This window comes from Bufo gargarizans, chromosome 1 (genome assembly GCF_014858855.1).
Source record: "Bufo gargarizans isolate SCDJY-AF-19 chromosome 1, ASM1485885v1, whole genome shotgun sequence".
In the NCBI taxonomy this organism is placed as follows: domain Eukaryota; kingdom Metazoa; phylum Chordata; class Amphibia; order Anura; family Bufonidae; genus Bufo; species Bufo gargarizans.
This window is the reverse complement of record NC_058080.1, coordinates 117897551-117918733: the sequence shown is the minus strand read 5'-3', so window position 1 is coordinate 117918733 and position 21183 is coordinate 117897551. Positions and strand designations below refer to the sequence as shown.

The 21183-nt window shown below is 41.1% G+C and overlaps 1 protein-coding gene across 2 annotated transcripts in view; it reads right to left on the bottom strand.

The window, feature by feature from the left end:
• TENM3 (teneurin transmembrane protein 3) overlaps window positions 1–21183 on the bottom strand; it is a 1312080-nt gene that overhangs the window by 823194 nt on the left and 467703 nt on the right. For both annotated transcript variants that reach the window (XM_044297320.1, XM_044297329.1), the window contains exon 4: window positions 20224–20502. In XM_044297320.1, the coding sequence (XP_044153255.1) occupies window positions 20224–20502 (279 nt within the window). The remainder of the gene's footprint in view (window positions 1–20223; window positions 20503–21183) is intronic.

Sequence of the window (21183 nt, the reverse complement as noted above, 5' to 3'; positions counted from 1 at the left end):
AATCTCATACAGATGTAGCAGAGTTAACAGTCACAGTCATAACGGGTTAACTGGATGTGATAACTCACCAGGTGTGTGTTAACTCTGCTTCATTTGCATAGTGTAGAACCATGCATGTCTGTGTACAGATAATAAATATGTGTATATATATATATATATATATATATATATAAAAGCAAATTTCCTAAATTTTGTTTGGTTCGGTTCAACCAAATTTTTCAAGAGATGTGATTTGTCCAAATCGGCCGATAAATTCAATTAAAGGGATTATCCCACTTTGCATTTTCATACTTACCTGCTGCCAGCGCGCCGTTCACTTCCTGGATTCTGGCTTCATCTTGATTGAAGTCTTCTCCTATCCGGGCCACGCACTGGACTGAATGCGCACACCACCGCGCATGCGCCATGGTGACTTATTCCTGGCCAGTATAGTACAGAGCCGGCGTGCGCGTTCGCAGCTCTGTACTATTCTGGCCAGGAAGAAGTTACCATCGCGCATGCGCGGCGGCGTGCGCGTTCAGGACAGCAAGCGGCCCGGCCGGGAGAAAAGAAGGAGTCTTCTGCGCAAGCGCGGCCACCGGGATTCCGGAGAAGAGCGGTGGCCGTAACCAGGGGAGACCGAAAGACAACAATGAGGTAAGTGGGGATGAATTTTCTCCTAAAAGGTGGGAATTGGTTAAAAATCTATTTACAAAATTGATCACTGTCAAATCATTAACAGATTTAACAGTGATCATTATGATGGGATAACCCCTTTAAGAAACAAATCTATTCTATCCAAATGGAGAGTGCTTTAAATGCCTGGAAAATCTCTCTCTCTACTTCTTCATTACCTATAAATAATATAGATAAGATTTTAAATACTAAGTATAAGAAGCCTGTTTCTTTAAGAAAGGGGTCATTCCATGACAAAAAGTATCGCTTATCGACTGGCTATAGTATAAATGTCTGATTGCTGGGGGTCCACCAATCACTAGAATGAGGGTCCTGAACCTCATTGTACAGCCCCAGGGCAGAGGAGTTTGAATAGAGCGGTGGTCACGGCATGGTGGTCATTCAGTGTCTGTGGGGCTGAGGGAAACAGTCAAGTACGATTGGAGTCATACACATTGTGTGTTGCTCTCACTCCACTCAAACTTCTCTGCAATGGAGTCACACAATGGAGTCAATGGGCTCTGTCCGGGTCTGATTATAGTTATCACCGGGGTCCCTAATTGTTTGTACATTTTTACTGGTTCTGTGGATAGTTAAAAAGTATTTTTTAACCCCTTTAACCAAAAGTGTACTACAATGCCTCCGTCTAGTGAATTTATGCTATTGGAGGCATATAAGAGTTTGGCCACACATTTTAGTTTTTTTATGTACCATAGTTTCTGAAGCCAAAATCAGGAATGGAACGTAAAAGGACTGAATATATAAAAGACAGATATGAATCCACTTCTAGTTTTGGCTTCAAAAACTGCATAAATAAAATAAAAAAACTGAGCATGTGTCCGTACATTTAAAGGGACACTGCCATCATTTTTTTTAATCACATAATGTAAATATCGAATAACTTTGACCAAAGGATCATTTGGCCAATAGCAACCTCTCCTGACTCCCTCATACGCATCCACATTAAGTTCAGCTGAGTGGATATGTGTTATCAATGGGGAGAAAGTCGAGAGCAGGGGCGTAAAAATTGCGGTCACAGAGGGTGCGACTGTAATGGGAGTGCTCTGATGGGGCCCAGCATGAAGTGCAGTGACAATGCCTAACCCCGTCAGAGCGCTCTTCAAACATGTATAATATGCGCCCTGGGCACAGAGGCAAGGCGGGCACAGAGGCAAGGGGGGTGCAGAGGCAGGGGGGCGCGCGCACCCAGCCAGCAGCGCGATGTGAGTGTGGGAGTGCCTCATCAGGGAAGAAGGTAATAATGTGCGTTTTTTTTCTTTCATAAAGCTGCAGTCTGGAGAGAGCCCTACAGCTTTTGTAAAACTACAACTCCCACCATTCCCTGCTGTAGGCTGTCCGGGCATGCTGGGAGTTGTAGTTTTGCAACCGCTGAAGGGCCGCAGGTTGGGCATCCTAGGTCTTATTGGTTGTATCCAGCTATCTTATAGGCACTGTATGGCAGTCTTATATGTTCATTGTGGGGCACTATTGTAGCACCATTGCACTATTAGGTACTATTCTTTTCCTAACATTATTGTATAATTCAGGCACGGTATAGCAATTTTACATGAGCAGCATTATAGAAGCATAATTCTCTATTTCCATAAATGTGAGAGAGATAACACATACGTTTTCCAAAAGACCTCCACAAATTGGATTTAGTCTGGATGACAACAGATTTGAGCGATCTCCTCTAAGGTCTAGGACTTAATAAATATAGCAAATCTGCCCCTTTCTACAAAGGCAACTTAAAGTACAGCATATTAGATTTTTTCGAGGCAAAGAACAAATCATCTGAGTGTAAATAGCTTTATGTGGAGCCAGGAATTGATTCAATTGTGCTATGTGATTTAGTAAGCAAAGCATTCCTAAATTCATTAAGGTGGTGGCGGCTTGTGTCACCCGCATCCTCCTTCCCTGTTGTAAGTCCATAACCATATACTGCACTTTATTCACGCTAACTCTATTCACGCAAGACACTGCATCCATTTCCTTGCCTGCAGCACTTCTTTTTGTTATCCTTTCCAGACATCATCTTTCTCATTTTAAAATCTTGACTCAGACCTATCTTAGCAAACTTTTCGGTAACCTCTCCACTGAAACCCACTATTACATTACCCTCTCTGCCACACTAAATGCACTTACACCTACTCTGATCACTCTCATCACTGCACGTAAAGCACTTAACTCTGATATGGAAAATGCACTTAGTATGTTTACTCCTATTGTTTCTGCTTGTCTGTTGCTTACATTCTAGACTGTTTACGTAAGGGATTCCCTTCTTAGAAAGGATGAACTATGTAGAACATTTTACCCATCAGCTCGGTCCATGTTTATTATAGATCGCTCTATATTAGTCTTATATTTTTTAGAAAACACAAAAAAGATAAAAACAAAATATGGGATCTTTAATGTGTCATGAAAACAGGATGGCATGTAGTAGGTGCGCTCACCTTCGTTTTCTCCTATTCATTTCAGAACTAGAAACATGACCCTGATTTAGATTTTTCAAAAACTGTTGGGTTCCTAGAAATTTACTCACTTCCCCACATGTTTTTTGTCGCATGCTGAAAAAGTAGTTTTTATGATATACGAATGACCTTTCGCAAGTACCCAGGGGTGGAGTGTTTGCTGCAAGTGCCTAGCCCCCCCCCCCTGCTTTGCTCGCGCCTAACTCCTCCCCTCAGTGTTCTCCCGACAGCCCTGTGTTATATCATTTTGTCCTGTAGCCCAAAGTCCACACATTCACGCATCACCTCTGGACCTAGAGATATGCAAGGCCACATGTGCCAGTTACTGGTGTGAAATCATTGTGACAGAAATGGCGCAGCACGAGCAGACAGCAGTAACCAGCGCATGTGCACTGCATATCTCTGTGCCTCTGCCCACAGTTGGCAGAGAACTGCGCATGCCCGGGCCTGGCGGTGATGCACAGGATTTGGGCTACAGAGAAAATGATGTCACATTGACACAGAGCCAGCTGAAGAACACTAAGTAGAGAAGTTAGGCGCGAGTAAGGCAGAGGGGTCTCAGCACTTAAAGGGAACCTGTCATGTGGATATTTGATTATAATCTAGCTAATTATATACAATCATTAACTACTAAAAAGTGCCTTAGATGTATTCACTTACTGGTGTGACAGGTGGTTACCTCATAATATACACACAAAGATGCCACATGCCGCATGCTAATGAGCTGATTTGAGTCCAGCGTGATGTCAGTGAGTCCAGCGTTTATTTAATTAACAGCTATAGCCACTCCCCTGCCCACCTGCTGCTGATTCATATGGAAAAAACAATCAGCAGCAGGTAGGTGGGGAGAGTCAGGAGCTCATGAATATTCAGGACTCATCAATATGAGCTGGAGCTTTTCAATACAAGATGTTGGCAGATTGACTGGGTCAATTAAAGAAAGTGAGCCAGCCTTTTGCTAAGAGAAACAGTAACTTCTTTATGTTGCCCTTAGTTAGGACACCATAAAACTGGTGACAGGTTCCCTTTAAGGCAAACACTCCGCCCCTGTCTACTTGCGATGGGTCATTAGCATATCATAAAAACAACTTTTTGGGAAATTTGTAGGATCTGAAAAACTTAACACAGGCAACATATGTGTCATATCTATGTGTCCCGCTGGACAATGCGATTAGTTTAAACCAGTCAGGTTGGTGACAGATTCCCTTTAATAGCGCTATTGGCAAAACTTTATTGTCAATATGGGAATAGATGAAGATTATCGTTCCTCAGGGGCAGGGCTAGACTCTAGTTCATCTACAGGGCCTTGGTGCCTTTGCATTCATTCATTACATTACATGTAAGGGTCCATTCACACATCCGTGTGTGTTTTGTGGATCCACGGATCCGCGGATCTGCAAAACACGGACAGCGGCAATGTGCGTTCCGCATTTTGCGGACCGCACATTGCCGGCACTAAGAGAATATGCCTATTCTTGTCCGCTATTGCGGACAAGAATAGGACATGTTCTATTTTTTTCAGGATCGGAATTGCAGACCCGGAAGTGCGGGTCCGCAATTTTGGATCGGGGCCGCACGCGTGCGGCCCCATAGAAATGTATGGGTCCGCAATTCCGTTCCACAAAATGTGGAATGGAATTGCGGATGTGTGAATGGAGCCTAATTCTGTTATATATTGTAAGCTATGATAAAAAGATAATTGTTGAACCACCATCTGCTAACTCTAGTAAAAGTTTGAGTTGTGCTGGGTGTGTTCCACAGGTATGTTCAGGGAGAAAGTCAATCCCAGATACATCTAGCAGCGACTTATTTCCCTGAGATTAAAATGATCTGGCACTCAGAAATCAAGTTGGGAGGCCCCCATACTCATTAAATGGTTGGCCGATTATTATAGATTAGTCTACTCTAAAATTTGGAAATATTTTAATAAATTCTGATTCTACTGAACTGAATTCCAATTTGTTGTGATTCCATAAAAGAATTAAGATGAGATGAGAGAGAGACTTTTCTAGACAATCATAGCATTTTTGGTTCGGGTTGAATTTATCAGGAATCGGACCCCAATGGAATTATAAGAAATTCTATAATCTCTACCGATCATGACAAAAGTGGTTGGCCCTGTCCACATCCATCTAAAGTGTATGGCCAGCCTAAGTAAATATGGTGGGGGGGATTAATACATTTAGCCTTGCCGTATTCTTGTGTGTTGACGTAATCAGCTTCTAAAAGCTCTGTGAAGCCACATCAGAAAAGAACGACCAGGAAATCTTGGGGTTAACGCGAATACGCTATTAGAAAATGAAACTGAAAGGGAGTCCAGATTACACTGCAGACACCATTAAACAATAAAATCACACGGTTCAGCGCTGTGTTTCAGTTTATGGCTTGCTTTAATTATTAATAATTTGGTATGCGGAGATCCGGTACATCAGCTCTGCAAATGCTGCTCGACTATGGAGGTAAAACCTTCGGAAAAACCCACAAACTGTATGAGACAGCCTTTACTTTCTAGGAAAAAGAGAGGCACCAGCAAGTCCACAGACAGAATTTACCTGAAAAGTACGGAAATATAGATATGCTGCACTGCAAAAATATTATCCATATACAGTATCACTGCAACCAGGACATCTTCAGATAGAACTGTCCTAGGTTTTACTGCCTAAAATATTATCACTGCATTTCTACCATGTCTATGAAGAATGACCCATAAATAGCCCCTTATTCTTGTCCCTACAGCATATAACATAAGTGTATATGGACACAATTGAGTCTATTGATGTCACACTGATGAATGAGTCTTCTGAAAAGCAGTATCAGACCTCCCTCTATTAGCCAGAGCAGAGAGCTGCTGCAAAGTACAATTGACAGCTAACCCTTGATTTTACTGGGCACCATGCAAAGCTTAAAGGGATTATGCCATAATTGATGTAAAACATGAAGATCAGACCTACGGTAATGTAGTACATGACAATACCTTTCTCACAAAGCCAACCCTATACCACACATGGATCCAGAGACTTTCCCATTCACTGCTCCAATTGTTCTGCTAGATTATATTCAGGGTGTGTCCTTTCTGCTGTAGCTCTCTTCCTGTATTGTGAGCTGAAACCAGGTACGGGTCAAAAACACAGAACAGGTGCAGATCTTTCCATTCTACCTTATCTCTGAGTAGCCTTCACTACTGGTTTTGGCTCACAATCACTGGTGGAAATAACTGACCAAATAACTGGTGTGAACTCACCCTTCCTGCCACAGCTTCTAACAGAACATATGGCAGGTGGCAGTTGAAGAATTAAACTGAGCATGTGCGACCAGCTCTGTGAGGTGGACAAATAATTAATAAAAGAACAAACAGCAGGTGGCGCTGTACAGATAGGTTTTATTGAATAGCTCATTGGTTATGATATATTTTTATAATATATTTTTATATATATATTATAAAATGCAGGCAGCATGTTATAGAGCAGGAGATGCAGTCTGGTATATTGTTTTGTGGGAATAGATTCAGTATGGCTTCCTGCACTCGAATGTACTTTATGCCCGTTTCTGATCACACATGGACCCATTTGGGGCTGCAAAAAAAAAATGTCTGTATCCATGCGGCCACTCTGTAAATGATAGAACATGTCCTATTTTTGTCAGTTTTGCAGACAAGTATAGCCACTTCTACAAACAAAGTTGCAGCAATTTATACATTTAAATCTCTGCTCTTTCTGACTTCAGTTGTACACGGGGGAAGAGTTATCAGTGATTGATAGCCTTCTCTGTGTGCATACATAGACAGCTGTCAGTTGCTGATAGCTGCTCATGGGGTGGTCTTGAAGCATCTCCTATAGGGTTAATATGTTTCTGAAAAACTATATTGAATGGTTGTCTCTCTATCAATAAGCTTTGGTGCCAAGAACTGCAAGTCAATTTAGGAAATTAACTTAGGAGACTATAAGAAAACACAATCAGGAACATTTATCATATGCCCTATTTGCACCATGATTTGCCACTTTTCACTTCTCTTGCCACGTTGGAACAGTTGGATTGGTCCCGCACGGACTGACAGATTTACAGCTCACAGCTGGTGTAGATTTGAAGTTCAGGTGCACGTACTGCCTGGAATTGTGTCCGGCCTATGAACTTCATACTAAGAGTGGCATTGGTCACAGCAGTCTTAGTAAATCTGCCTCAAAGTTTTTATGGCCCGTCTTCACCATCATCAAATGAAAGCATTCAAACAAATTAGGACATTAATACATTATCATTGCATGGGGAGACATTGATAACACTGAATTATGGACTTCTGAATGCCTCTGGATTCTTGGTTCGCCATATACCTCCCAATGTGTCACCCAATACTTCCGTGACATGGCATGAAATGCAACTGGCCATTCGTGAAATTAGATGCAGACATAGGTACAGTATGATCCAATAGATTGCATAGATTAGATTAGATTGTTATATCATGTATCCATAGAAAACTGATCCAAAATCTGGTCATGTGCATTACTCCCCTGGGTCCTCTCAACCATCTGACACAAGCACTGCCGGGGCTGTCTATAAATCTCAGCAACCATATTGCTCAATTAGAAACCATCTGTTGGAATTACAGGCCATCAGAAAAATAGTTTGGAAATTTACTTATGTATTTATTTCTTGTTACATTTTATTAGCTGCTGTTTAAACCCCCAGATCCATCAGTTTTCTATTTCCTTACACAGGCTTTGTAATAATATAATTAGAGATGAGTGAATCAAAGTCCACAAAGTGGACTTCGATACGAATTTCAGGATAAATTGGATTCTGCAAAGGCTACATGCACACAAACGTTGTTTGTTTCCGTGTCCTTTCCATTTTTTTTTGCGGATAGGATGCGGACCCGTTCATTTCAATGGGTCTGCAAAAAACGTGGACAGCACACCGTATGCTGTCAGCATCAGAATGTCCGTCCGTTCTGTTGCTCTGTAAAAAAAACAGTGCATGTCCTATTTTTTTCTAGTTTGCAGACAAGGATAGGCATTATTACAATGGATCCTCAAAAAAAAGTAATCAGTTTTTTTTTTGCTGATCCGCAATTTGCGGACCGCAAAACACATAAGATCGTGTGCATGTAGCCAAAGCCGAATTTCCTTGTGCTTCGCGGTAGCGAGTGGATTTAAACTAAAATAGTGTAAAAAAACTACTAAAAAATAATACCTGATCCGTTTGCTCGCTCCGGGCCAAAATCCCGTTTGCGGTGACTTATGACGTCACCACGCCGACTGGCGTGATGACGTCTTCTCGGGCTGCATGAGATTTCGTGCCAAGATGGTGGTGGCTGGTCTGTCGTGAGCAAATGGTTCAGGGAAGTATTATTATTTATTTAAAATTTTACACTCTCTGTTACTAATATCAGATTCTGCGATCGTGCATGAACGCGGCATCTGAGGGGTACAATTATGGGGAGTGGGGTCCATTCATTGCACCCGCTACTTACAAAGAAATGCGCTTCATGATGATGCAGGTTTTTTTTGTTTGTTTTTTTGGCAAAGCAGCCGAATTGAATTTATAAATATTTTGCTCATCACTAAATATAATGTTACCGATTAGTGTACAGTCGTGGCCAAAAGTTTTGAGAATTACATCAATATTGGAAATTGGAAAAGTTGCTGCTTAAGTTTTTATAATAGCCATTTGCATTTACTCCAGAATGTTATGAAGAGTGATCAGATGAATTGCATAGTCCTTCTTTGCCATGAAAATTAACTTAATCCCCCAAAAACCTTTCCACTGCATTTCATTGCTGTCATTAAAGGACCTGCTGAGATCATTTCAGTAATCGTCTTGTTAACTCAGGTGAGAATGTTGATGAGCACAAGGCTGGAGATCATTATGTCAGGCTGATTGGGTTAAAATGGAAGACTTGACCTGTTAAAAGGAGGGTGATGCTTGAAATCATTGTTCTTCCATTGTTAACCATGGTGACCTGCAAAGAAACGCGTGCAGCCATCATTGTGTTGCATAAAAATGGGTTCAAAGGCAAGGATATTGTGGCTACTAAGATTGCACCATCAACAATTTATAGGACCATCAAGAACTTCAAGGAGAGAGGTTCAATTCTTGTTAAGAAGGCTTCAGGGCGTCCAAGAAAGTCCAGCAAGCGCCAGGATCGTCTCCTAAAGAGGATTCAGCTGCGGGATCGGAGTGCCACCAGTGCAGAGCTAGCTCAGGAATGGCAGCAGGCAGGTGTGAGCCCATCTGCATGCACAGTGAGGCGAAGACTTTTGGAAGATGGCCTGGTGTCAAGAAGGGCAGCAAAGAAGCCACTTCTCTCCAAAAAAAACATCAGGGACAGATTGATCTTCTGCAGAAAATATGGTGAATGGACTGCTGAGGACTGGAGAAAAGTCATATTCTCCGATGAAGCCTCTTTCCAATTGTTTGGGCCATCAGGAAAAAGGCTTGTCCGGAGAAGAAAAGGTGAGCGCTACCATCAGTCCTGTGTCATGCCAACAGTAAAGCATCCTGAGATCATTCGTGTGTGGGTTGCTTCTCATCCAAGGGAGTGGGCTCACTCACAATTTTGCCCAAAAACACAGCCATGCATAAAGAATGGTACCCTCCAACAGCAACTTCTTCCAACAATCCAACAACAGTTTGGTGAAGAACAATGCATTTTCCAGCACGATGGAGCACCGTGCCATAAGGCAAAACTGATAACTAAGTGGCTCGGGAACCAAAACGTCGACATTTTGGGTCCATGGCCTGGAAACTCCCCAGATCCTAATCCCATTGAGAACTTGTGGCCAATCCTCAAGACGCGGGTGGACAAACAAAAACCCACTAATTCTGACAAACTCCAAGAAGTGATTATGAAAGAATGGGTTGCTATCAGTCAGGAATTGGCCCAGAAGTTGATTGAGAGCATGCCCAGTCGAATTGCAGAGGTCCTGAAAAAGAAGGGCCAACACTGCAAATACTGACTCTTTGCATAAATGTCATGTAATTGTCGATAAAAGCCTTTGAAACGTATGAAGTGCGTGTAATTATATTTCACTACATCACAGAAACAACTGAAACAAAGATCTAAAAGCAGTTTAGCAGCAAACTTTGTGAAAACTAATATTTGTGTCATTCTCAAAACTTTTGGCCACGACTGTACAATAAGTACAGGTGCAGCAGAGCTGAGTATGTCATTGTCATATCACAAATTGTCATCTGAAGTAAGTTATCACGGTGCTCAGCTCTGCTTCATCGGCCTATGGGAGAATGCTTACGGAGCGATGTGTATGCCGTCCTGCCTGTAGGGTCCGTCCCTGGTATACAGTATATAGGAGGTAACGTCCTGTGTTTAGATATAGCACTTCTGTGGATATTAATTGCACTGTAATTCATTTCCCCAATGCACATCAAAGGCCACGTTCTTCTTTTTACTGTGATTTCAATTGCTCTCATCAGCCAGAAAGTTTAAAGCATGATCAAATTTGTTCTTCAATCACTTGAGCGCTGATAATAAACTATTCTGTATGCTCACTCATCCGTCCTAGGATTTTGTAACTTCTTTGAGATGTCTTCAAGAGGAGCATAGACAGACATCTTTGATTGCAAACAGGCCCTGGGGATAAACTTTATCTCCACTTGCTTTAAACCTCGGCAGAGGAGAACAGGTGACATGCGTAGTCCCCCCCGTCCCCCCCCCCCTTCCGGCCCACCTTGTTTCCCCACAAAGGGAACTTTCAAACAGACAAACAAAATCCTCTAATTCTCACAGCATTTCCCACCTCTCCTGGCGGAGTTAGGGCTCTCTCGCCTCCTCTATTGAAGTACATTGCAGGCCTTCATTGAACGATTCCTGGATTAGTTTGGAAACCGTTGTTTCTTCTATGTCAATAGAGACCACATCACAGTTATAATTGATGGGGTACTTAGAAATAAACCCCGTACTGCCTGGAATGCCATTAAGAAACAACTGAATAAGAGGACTGAGTGCGTCCTGACAAAGGGCGATCTTGAAGCAGGAATTCTGGCTACTATTCTTTTCTGAGGCAGATTTTGCTTTTTCTTCACAGCACTTACACCTGGGCATCCTTTGAACAGGGGCATTATAAGGTCTAGAGACCTCCTGGGTGCTGAAGTACTTACTGGTTCAGTTACCAGCATTTCTATTCCCGGAAAATAGTCTCTAAGCCTCGGAGTTCCCACGGGTCATTGGGACGATGATGAGATTTCCTATTGGATAACTGTAGAAACATCTGTTAGGAATCCGAGGCACATATACCGGGGAATACAAAGCATAGCGTGCAAAACATGGGGGGACGCCTTCCCTTCAGAGCCATACAGCTAGGGGAATGCCATGGTAATCCTGAAATAGACCTGCGGTCATTTGCTGCATGGGGTTAGAGCTGTGCAAGACTAGTATCTATCTATCTATTCCATATCTATCTAATATCTTTCTATCTAATATCTATCTATCTATTATCTATATATATTTTTATATATATATATATATATATATATATATATATATATATATATCTATTATCTATCTATCTATCTATCTATATATCTATTATCTATCTATCTATCTATCTATCTATCTATCTATATATCTATTATCTATCTATCTATCTATCTATCTATCTATCTATCTATCTAATATCTATCTGTCTATCTATCTATTATCTATCTATTCCATATCTATCTAATATACAGTACAGACCAAAAGTTTGGACACACCTTCTCATTCAAAGAGTTTTCTTTATTTTCATGACTATGAAAATTGTAGATTCACACTGAAGGCATCAAAATTATGAATTAACACATGTGGAATTATATACATAACAAAAAAGTGTGAAACAACTGAAAATATGTCATATTCTAGGTTCTTCAAAGTAGCCACCTTTTGCTTTGATTACTGCTTTGCACACTCTTGGCATTCTCTTGATGAGCTTCAAGAGGTAGTCACCTGAAATGGTTTTCACTCACGGGTGTGCCCTGTCAGGTTTAATAAGTGGGATTTCTTGCCTTATAAATGAAGTTGGGACCATCAGTTGCGTTGTGGAGAAGTCAGGTGGATACACAGCTGATAGTCCTACTGAATAGACTGTTAGAATTTGTATTATGGCAAGAAAAAAGCAGCTAAGTAAAGAAAAACTAGTGGCCATCATTACTTTAAGAAATGAAGGTCAGTCAGTCCGAAAAATTGGGAAAACTTTGAAAGTGTCCCCAAGTGCAGTCACAAAAACCATCAAGCGCTACAAAGAAACTGGCTCACATGTGGACCGCCCCAGGAAAGGAAGACCAAGAGTCACCTCTGCTGCGGAGGACAAGTTCATCTGAGTCACCAGCCTCAGAAATCGCAGGTTAACAGCAGCTTAGATTAGAGACCAGGTCAATGCCACACAGAGTTCTAGCAGCAGACACATCTCTAGAACAACTGTTAAGAGGAGACTGTGTGAATCAGGTCTTCATGGTAGAATATCTGCTAGGAAACCACTGCTAAGGACAGGCAACAAGCAGAAGAGACTTGTTTGGGCTAAAGAACACAAGGAATGGACGTTAGACCAGTGGAAATCTGTGCTTTGGTCTGATGAGTCCAAATTTGAGAACTTTGGTTCCAACCACCATGTCTTTGTGAGACGCAGAAAAGGTGAACGGATGGACTCTACATGCCTGGTTACCACCGTGAAGCATGGAGGAGGAGGTGTGATGGTGTGGTGGTGCTTTGCTGGTGACACTGTTGGGGATTTATTCAAAATTGAAGGCATACTGAACCAGCATGGCTACCACAGCATCTTGCAGCGGCACGCTATTCCATCCGGTTTGCGTTTAGTTGGACCATCATTTATTTTTCAACAGGACAATGACCACAAACACACCTTCAGGCTGTGTAAGGGCTATTAGATCATGAAGGAGAGTGATGGGGTGCTGCGCCAGATGACCTGGCCTCCACAGTCACCGGACCTGAACCCAATCGAGATGGTTTGGGGTGAGCTGGACCGCAGAGTGAAGGCAAAAGGGCCAACAAGTGCTAAGCATCTCTGGGAACTCATTCAAGACTGTTGGAAGACCATTTCAGGTGACTACCTCTTGAAGCTCATCAAGAGAATGCCAAGAGTGTGCAAAGCAGTAATCAAAGCAAAAGGTGGCTACTTTGAAGAACCTAGAATATGACATATTTTCAGTTGTTTCACACTTTTTTGTTATGTATATAATTCCACATGTGTTAATTCATAGTTTTGATGCCTTCAGTATGAATCTACAATTTTCATAGTCATGAAAATAAAAAAAACTTTTGGTCTGTACTGTATATCTGTCTATCTATTATCTATCTCATATCTATCTATCTATCTATCTATCTATCTATCTATCTAATATCTATCTATTTATCTAGCTATCTAATATCTATCTATTATCTATCTCATAGCTATCTATTCTGTATCTATCTATCTATCTATCTATCTATCTATCTATCTATTATCTATCTCATATCTATCTATTCCATATTTTTACCTAATATCTTTCTATCTATCTATCTATCTATCTATCTATCTATCTATATCATATATGTCTATCTCATATCTATCTATCTATTCCATATTTATCTCATATCTATCTATCTATATATCTCATATCTATCTATGTCTAGCTATCTAATATCTATCTCATATCTATGTAGCTATCTAATATATATCTATGTCTATCTATCTATCTATCTATCTATCTCTGTCTGTATTAACATGCAAATAGTACACGATTAGGGTCCATTGTGTGTTTTGCGGATCCGCGGATAAGCAAAACAGGGAAACCGTCAATGTGCGTTTTTGCATTTTGCGGACTGCACATCGCCGGCACTAATAGAATATGCCTATTCTTGTCCGCTATTGCGGACAAGAATAGGACATGTTCTATTTTTTTCGGGATCGAAATTGCGGACCCGGAAGTGTGGGTCCGCAATTCCGGATCCGGGCCGCGCATCGTGCGGCCCCATAGAAATGAATGGGTCCGCAATTCCATTTTTTGTATATATATATATATAATGGATGAAATAGCAGTGTCAAGTTAGTCAGAAGCAGTAATACTGATTTTGTTTCTTGCCGCAATTCAAAACATCACCCATGGAGTTACTTCTAAATATATGAAAACTTGCTATATGATATAACGCCCTGAAACTGATTAATAATAATAATAACAAGTAACATAGAAATGTGCGCAATCCTTAGACACTTTCTCTGGGTTCAGCTCCTGCTGCCTCCAGGGATCTCTGCTGCTATACAGAGCCGTATGTCTCTGCTGTACAATATGGCTACTAACATGGCATTCTGTCCGGATTAGGAAGAACCGGCATTGTGGCCACTCTTTTATGTATGTAGGTGACTTACATTGTCTGCAGAGAAAACCAACCTGATGGCTTCCAGAGCTAAGTAGCACATATAACACTGCATCACTAAGACAGCACTCCCATCATTTCATCTCACAGGAGGATACGTCTGTGCTTCCCCTGAAAGTCTCACAACTAGCGCAACATATCATGGAGTTACCAGGGGGCTTTATCACCAGCCTCTGAAAAGCCCCGAGAAGTAAATGAAAACAATTTTGTGATTGCATTGTGATAATTTATTTGACCACATAGAGGGCAGTGCAAGCCATTGCTGCCAAGGATGCTAGCGGGAAGAAATGGAAAGTGCAGAGCCTGAGTTCATAGACATAAAATAATTGGGAACAATAGCAATAAGCAATGTGATTCTGCTTCTTTACAGTTCTCATATGTCTCAGTAGACATGAGCAACTGGTAAAGTCCGGGCTACACTCCTCATATGTGTACCCAACGCAGCACATCGAGCTGTACAATGTGGACGTCTCAAAGTAAGGATGACATTGGGCTGCAATCATGTCTCAGGTGACTCCAGCTTAGCCGCATTTCTGCAGAAGGTCTAAAGTACAGAAGCCCTGCAATAGCGGGGCAACTTAGAAAAAGCTAAAAGGTACAGAGGATTCCCACCTTAAAATACACATTGCAAGTGAAATAGTTCCTGTGAATGCCTTAAGGAGAACCTGTCCAGTTGAACTTGCAGGATGAGCAGAAAAGGTTCATATATATTTTTGTGGGAAACAAGTCAGTATAACCTGTGTTTTATATATCGTGGCTCTTTCTATGCTTAGGAGTCCAGCGGGTGGTCCTAATCAGTGATTATCAGCTATCTCTGTATGCATGCTTATACAGGGGAGGCTGTCGGTTACTGAGACCACCCACATGACTCCTAAGAATAGAAAGAGCAGGAATTTCACTCAACAAGTTGCAAGTTCTGATGCTGGTAGACTGCATAGCATATTTAACGGTGGTGTGCATCATTTATGGTGGTCATCGCTTTTAAAGGGGTTTCCAGGATTACCTTCTAGCTTACCTTAGGGGACCTGTCACCGATGCCGTCAGTTATTGGCTACAGCACATCTAACCCCTTCCATGTCGAATGTTTGCGGACTGAAATGGTGGCCAACTCGGGGAGTCAAAATGGAGGGGCAGGGATTAGGTAAGTATGCTTAACCTTCAGAGGGCCAGCAGGGAGGTAGAAGGGAATTTAAAACACAAGGGACAACCCATTTATGCCAGATCATTACTAAGGACTAGAGATTAGTGAAATATTTCGAATTAATTGATTCATCTCATTACCAGGAGCTCTTCATCTGTGATGGGCTGTCCCCACAGGAGAAGAAGCACCTACCGGCCATTACATTGACAGGGCCAGCCATAGAGCACCGCTGCTGCTCAGTGTAAGCTAGCACAGAAGTGGCTTTGGGTGCAGCAACTGCATGGCACTGCTACCGGGCTACCAAACCCCACATTATATGACCACCATAGTGCCCCCCAGAATCTAAAGTGGCCCTCATAGTGCTCAGCAGTATCTATAATGCCCCCTCAGGGCCCTCTTAATATATATATATATATATATATATATATATATATATATATTAATTCCCCATTGTGCTCCCAGCATATATACATGCTTTCCACTGTGTCCCAGGTATATATAATGGCCCCCTCTCGGCCCCTGGTAGTGCCAACAGATTCTTTAAAAAAAAAGTACTCACCTCATCCACATGTGTGCGAGGGAACACTTGCTCCGCACTGAGGAACCAGGACCTGATGCTCCGAGAGTTATGTCACATGATGTGTTCAAACAAATGCAGTCTGAACTCCATGAAACATGATGAGGTCCTACTGCCTCCAGCGTGCATCAAGTGTTCCCTCATGTGCAAGTGGATGAGATTTTTTAAACCCCTTTTTTTACATAGTGTGCCCATTTTTAACAGCCATTCGATCAGTGCACTCCTGTCTAAACAGACCCATAGAACATTTCCTATTATCTGATGGCCGCTACTCAATGGCTATTAAAAAAATGTTTATGTGACTAGCCCCATATATTTTAATTGGTTCTGAATGGGTGTTACAAAAACGGACGTCATGTAGATGGTCGTGTCAATGATCATGTATTCTAATTGCTATATTTAGAGTTAAGAATGAGTTTTTTCCCCTTAAAGAGGTTATCCAGGATATTTATGACTTATACACAGGATAGGTCATCAGTAGAGATAAAGCGAAGTTTTGAGAAACTTGAGTCGAACTTTGACGAAGTTCACCAAGAAATTCAATTCTTTCCGAATTAATTTGTCACGAATCACTATAAATAGGGTATACCGAGGCCACTCTGCCTTAGGGTGTGGCCACATGGAGCGGCCGTCCTATGGTCAGGTTGTGGCCATGCTTCAATGAAGAACCGCATGGCAGCTGCTTTCATTTAATAATGAAAACTGCACTTTATAGGTTTTCTTCATTGTTAATGGTCGTATGGCACCCTTGAACATGGGCTGTTGCTGGTATAGGGTTTGGCTGGTTAGGTAGGGGGACAATATGCAAATTATTTCAGTTCTTGCCTGCAATCTCCTGCAGGTTATTTGACACTGAATGTTAATCAGCCCTGGTATACCCACTACTCCAACCCCAGTCCTCTCCTGTCCTAAAGGTGGGAGCCCTTCTTCTGCCATCTGCTTTTCCTCCTTTCCCACATCATGTAACATTGATGAGAAATTTTCATCAGGAACATCCAGCTCCTCCTCTCTCTACATCTTGCTGACTTTTCTAGGAAGTAAAACCAGCAAAACATAAGGATGATAAGGATAATAAAGGTGCCCATCTTATTGGTATTGAATTACATATCATAGTTTATGGCTGATGTAGGAATAAGTAAATGTAGAATTAAATAAATAAAACTGACGCAGCCTAAGTCTCCCTGCAGTCTCGCTATAGTCTCCCTGCACTCTCCCTGCAGTCTCGCTATAGTCTCCCTATAGTCCCCCTGCACTCTCCCTGCAATATCCCTGCACTCTCCTTCTCCAATATTCTTCTATTTCTATTCTTCGTTTTCAGCAACACTGTCCCTAGTACATGAGTGCTTGCCATGTCTCTCCCTTTGCTCAACTCATAGGACAATGGAGGGGACCGGTTGGGATGAGGGTTTTATAGGGATATGACATCACAACGGATTGTGGATTATGGGTGATCTCACGTTCCTGGGCTTCTTACTTTCATTTTGTAACATGTGTAGCGCCCATTTTAGGAAAAACTGATTTGTTAGCACAAACTGTGAGGAAATTTGGATTTGTTGTGAATCAAAGATTTTCTAAATGCTTCGCTCAATACTAGTCATCAATATCAGATCTGCGGGGGTGCCTATGAGCCCCGCCGATCAGATGTTAGAAAAGGCCTTGAGCACTGCAACCTCTACCTAGGCCAGTGACATCACCGCACATCAGTCACATGGCCTAGTTGCAGCTCAGCCCCATTCAAGTCAATGGGGCTGAGCTGCAGTACCAAGCACTGCCAGCATACGAGGTATGGCATTGTCCTTGGAAAGCGGCCTGGGGCCTGCATCGCACACCAGAGCTCTGATGAGCGCAGCGGCTCCCTGAAACAGCTGATCGGCGGGGATGCCGGTACTTGGACCCCCGCAGATGTGATAATGATGACCTATCCTGAGGATAATAGTGATAAAGAAGCACCGGCACTCACTGTTAGTTTCTTTTGGAATGCTTTGTTTATTGCCACATACTAGTGACGCATTTCGGCACAATCTGTGCCTTCCTCAGACAATCTGAGGAAGGCACAGATTGTGCCAAAACGCGTCACTAGTATGTGGCAATAAACAAAGCATTCCAAAAGAAATTAACAGTGAGTGCCGTCGCTTCTTTATCACTATTTTCATGGGACGCCTGCCCTAGGACACGTGCACACCCCGCTATTTTTTCTAGTATAATCCCTTAGGGTCCATTCACACGTCCGTAGAATGGGTCCGCATCCGTTCCGCAATTTTGCGGAACGGGTGCGGACCCATTCATTTCCAATGGGGACGGAAAAGATGCGGACAGCACACAGTGTACTATCAGCATCCGTATTTCCGGTCCGCGACTCCGGAAACAAATAGAACATGTCCTATTCTTGTCCGCAGCTGCGGACAAGAATAGGCATACTCTATTGGGGTGCCAGCGATTTGCGGCGTCATTGTTTTGCAGTTCGCAATTTGTGGACCATAATACGCTACGGACGTCTGAATGGAGCCTTAAAGTGAGAAGATGCAGCTACTACCTCATGGGTGCTTTGTGATAAATTTACAATAAAAAAAAATAAAAAAAACACTAAATAGTAAAATGTTACATTTTCAAAACAAATAAATATATGTTCTCTCTGACTCTGTCTCTGTCTCTGTCTGTCTCTCTCTCAATATATATATATATATATATATATATATATATATAATCACAAAGTAAACCTTTAGTCTCTATACACATGCAGTTGTACCAGGCTGAGTATGTAATTTTTGCCATTTGGCAATTTGTTACCTCTACTTTTCTATAAAATGGTAGATGAGCTTACAGCAATTTCTTAACTAATAGAGAATATAACTATAGGTTTAATTACTGTTTAAAGATCCATTTGCCCCATGTGTACAGACCAACGCTATAAATAAAAGGGGTAGTTGGTGGCCCTGATACAGATTTGTTTGCATTGAAGCTCAAGAACAAAAATAGTGCAAAAATAGTGTAGCTCCAAAACTGAACTATTGTAGCATTTATCTATCTATCTATCCATCTGAATTGTAAAGCCCTGTGGAATATGGTGGTGCTATATAAATAAATATTATTATATCTATCATCTAATATCTATCTATCGTGTCAATCAATATCTATTTATGTATTATCTATCTATCTATCTATCTATTATCTATCTATCTATCTATCTATCTCCTATCTATCTATCTATCTATCTATCTATTATCTATCTATCTATCTATCTATCTATCTATCTATCATCTATCTATCTATCGATCTATCTCCTATCTATCTATCTATCTATCTATCTATCTATCTATCATCTATTATCTATCTATCTATCTAGTCTATCAATATCTATTTATGTATTATCTATCTATCTATTATCTATCTATCTATCTATCTATCTATCTATCTATTATCTATCTATCTATCTATTATCTATCTATCTATCTATCTATCTATTATCTATCTATCTATCTATTATCTATCTATCTATCTATCTATCTATCTATCTATCTCCTATCTATCTATCTATCTATCTATCTATCTATTATCTATCTATCTATCTATCTATCTATCATCTATCGATCTATCTCCTATCTATCTATCTATCTATCTATCTATCTATCTATCTATCTATCATCTATTATCTATCTATCTATCTATTATCTATCTATCTATCTAGTCTATCAATATCTATTTATGTATTATCTATCTATCTATTATCTATCTATTATCTATCTATCTAGTCTATCAATATCTATTTATCTATTATCTATCTATCTATCGTGTCTATCTATCGTGTCTATCAATATCTATTTATGTATTATCTATCTTTCTAGCTATCGTGTCTATCAATATGTATCTATCTATCTATCCATTCATCCATCTACTATCCATCTGAATTGTAAAGCGCTGCGGAATATGGTGGCGCTATATAAATACCTATCTATAAATCTATCTTTCTATGTACAGTATCTAGCAACATCTATCGGCAGATAATAGAACTATATCAGGGACTTACCAGTTTCGCTGTCAGACTTGTTCTCGTGCTCTGTGTCAGTCAGTGTCAGAGCTGAGTTGGAACGACTGGAGAGACAGGAACTGCGCCCAGATTTCATGCCCCTTCCCCAAAGTCTCATTGCGTGCTCTGGAGACATGACCCCTTCATTTTCAGTCTCAGCATCTGAACCTGCACTGATGGAGTAACCTCTATGTGGAAGCCCCATGTCTGCACAAAATGCCAGTGCCCGACGAGATGCTGGTTCACAGATGCCTAGCTGCCGCAAAGTGAAGTTCTGCCCTGAAATGGGAGAGAAGAAATAAAAGAGAGAGAAAAAAAAAACTTTTGTTATTTTTTCCTAAAACTGGTGAAACACACATTGCATTCAGTGCTAGACTTTCTCAGGTATCAAACATGGTATTGTGAGTAAGATTCATGCGTTATGGTCAAGTAGATTCTTTTGTCGCGGGCACTTTGCAGGCTTTGGGTTGCATTCTTTCTGATGTCAACCACTTAAAGAATTTAAGAATGTCTCTCAGGTGTCAAGAGGGCCCGAAACAGCAAACAAGCAAGACACGGTCAATGCAACACATTAAAAGGAATCAAATTGACAGGCCTCCGCTTTATAGGAATGCAGGAGGAGAAGACAGGGAGGTGGAAGTGGCTGGTTACTTGTCACAATGTAACAGTGCCATATTTATATTATTATAGAGGATTAGAGAAATATGAGATGATATACTGGAGCGAGGGATTGACTATATAATATATATATATATATATATATATATATATATATATATATAATACTTTCAAGGTAGTTAGGGCAAAATGGTGGGGTCTCAATTATTAATGTCATCCTAATACAATGTATACTCAGTGCATTAGGATGTGGGAGCCATATGCAAACATTCATGTGATGGATATGATTCATACAAAGCTGGGAAGCAAGCTAAGTCCTTTAGTACTCTGATGAAGTATGCA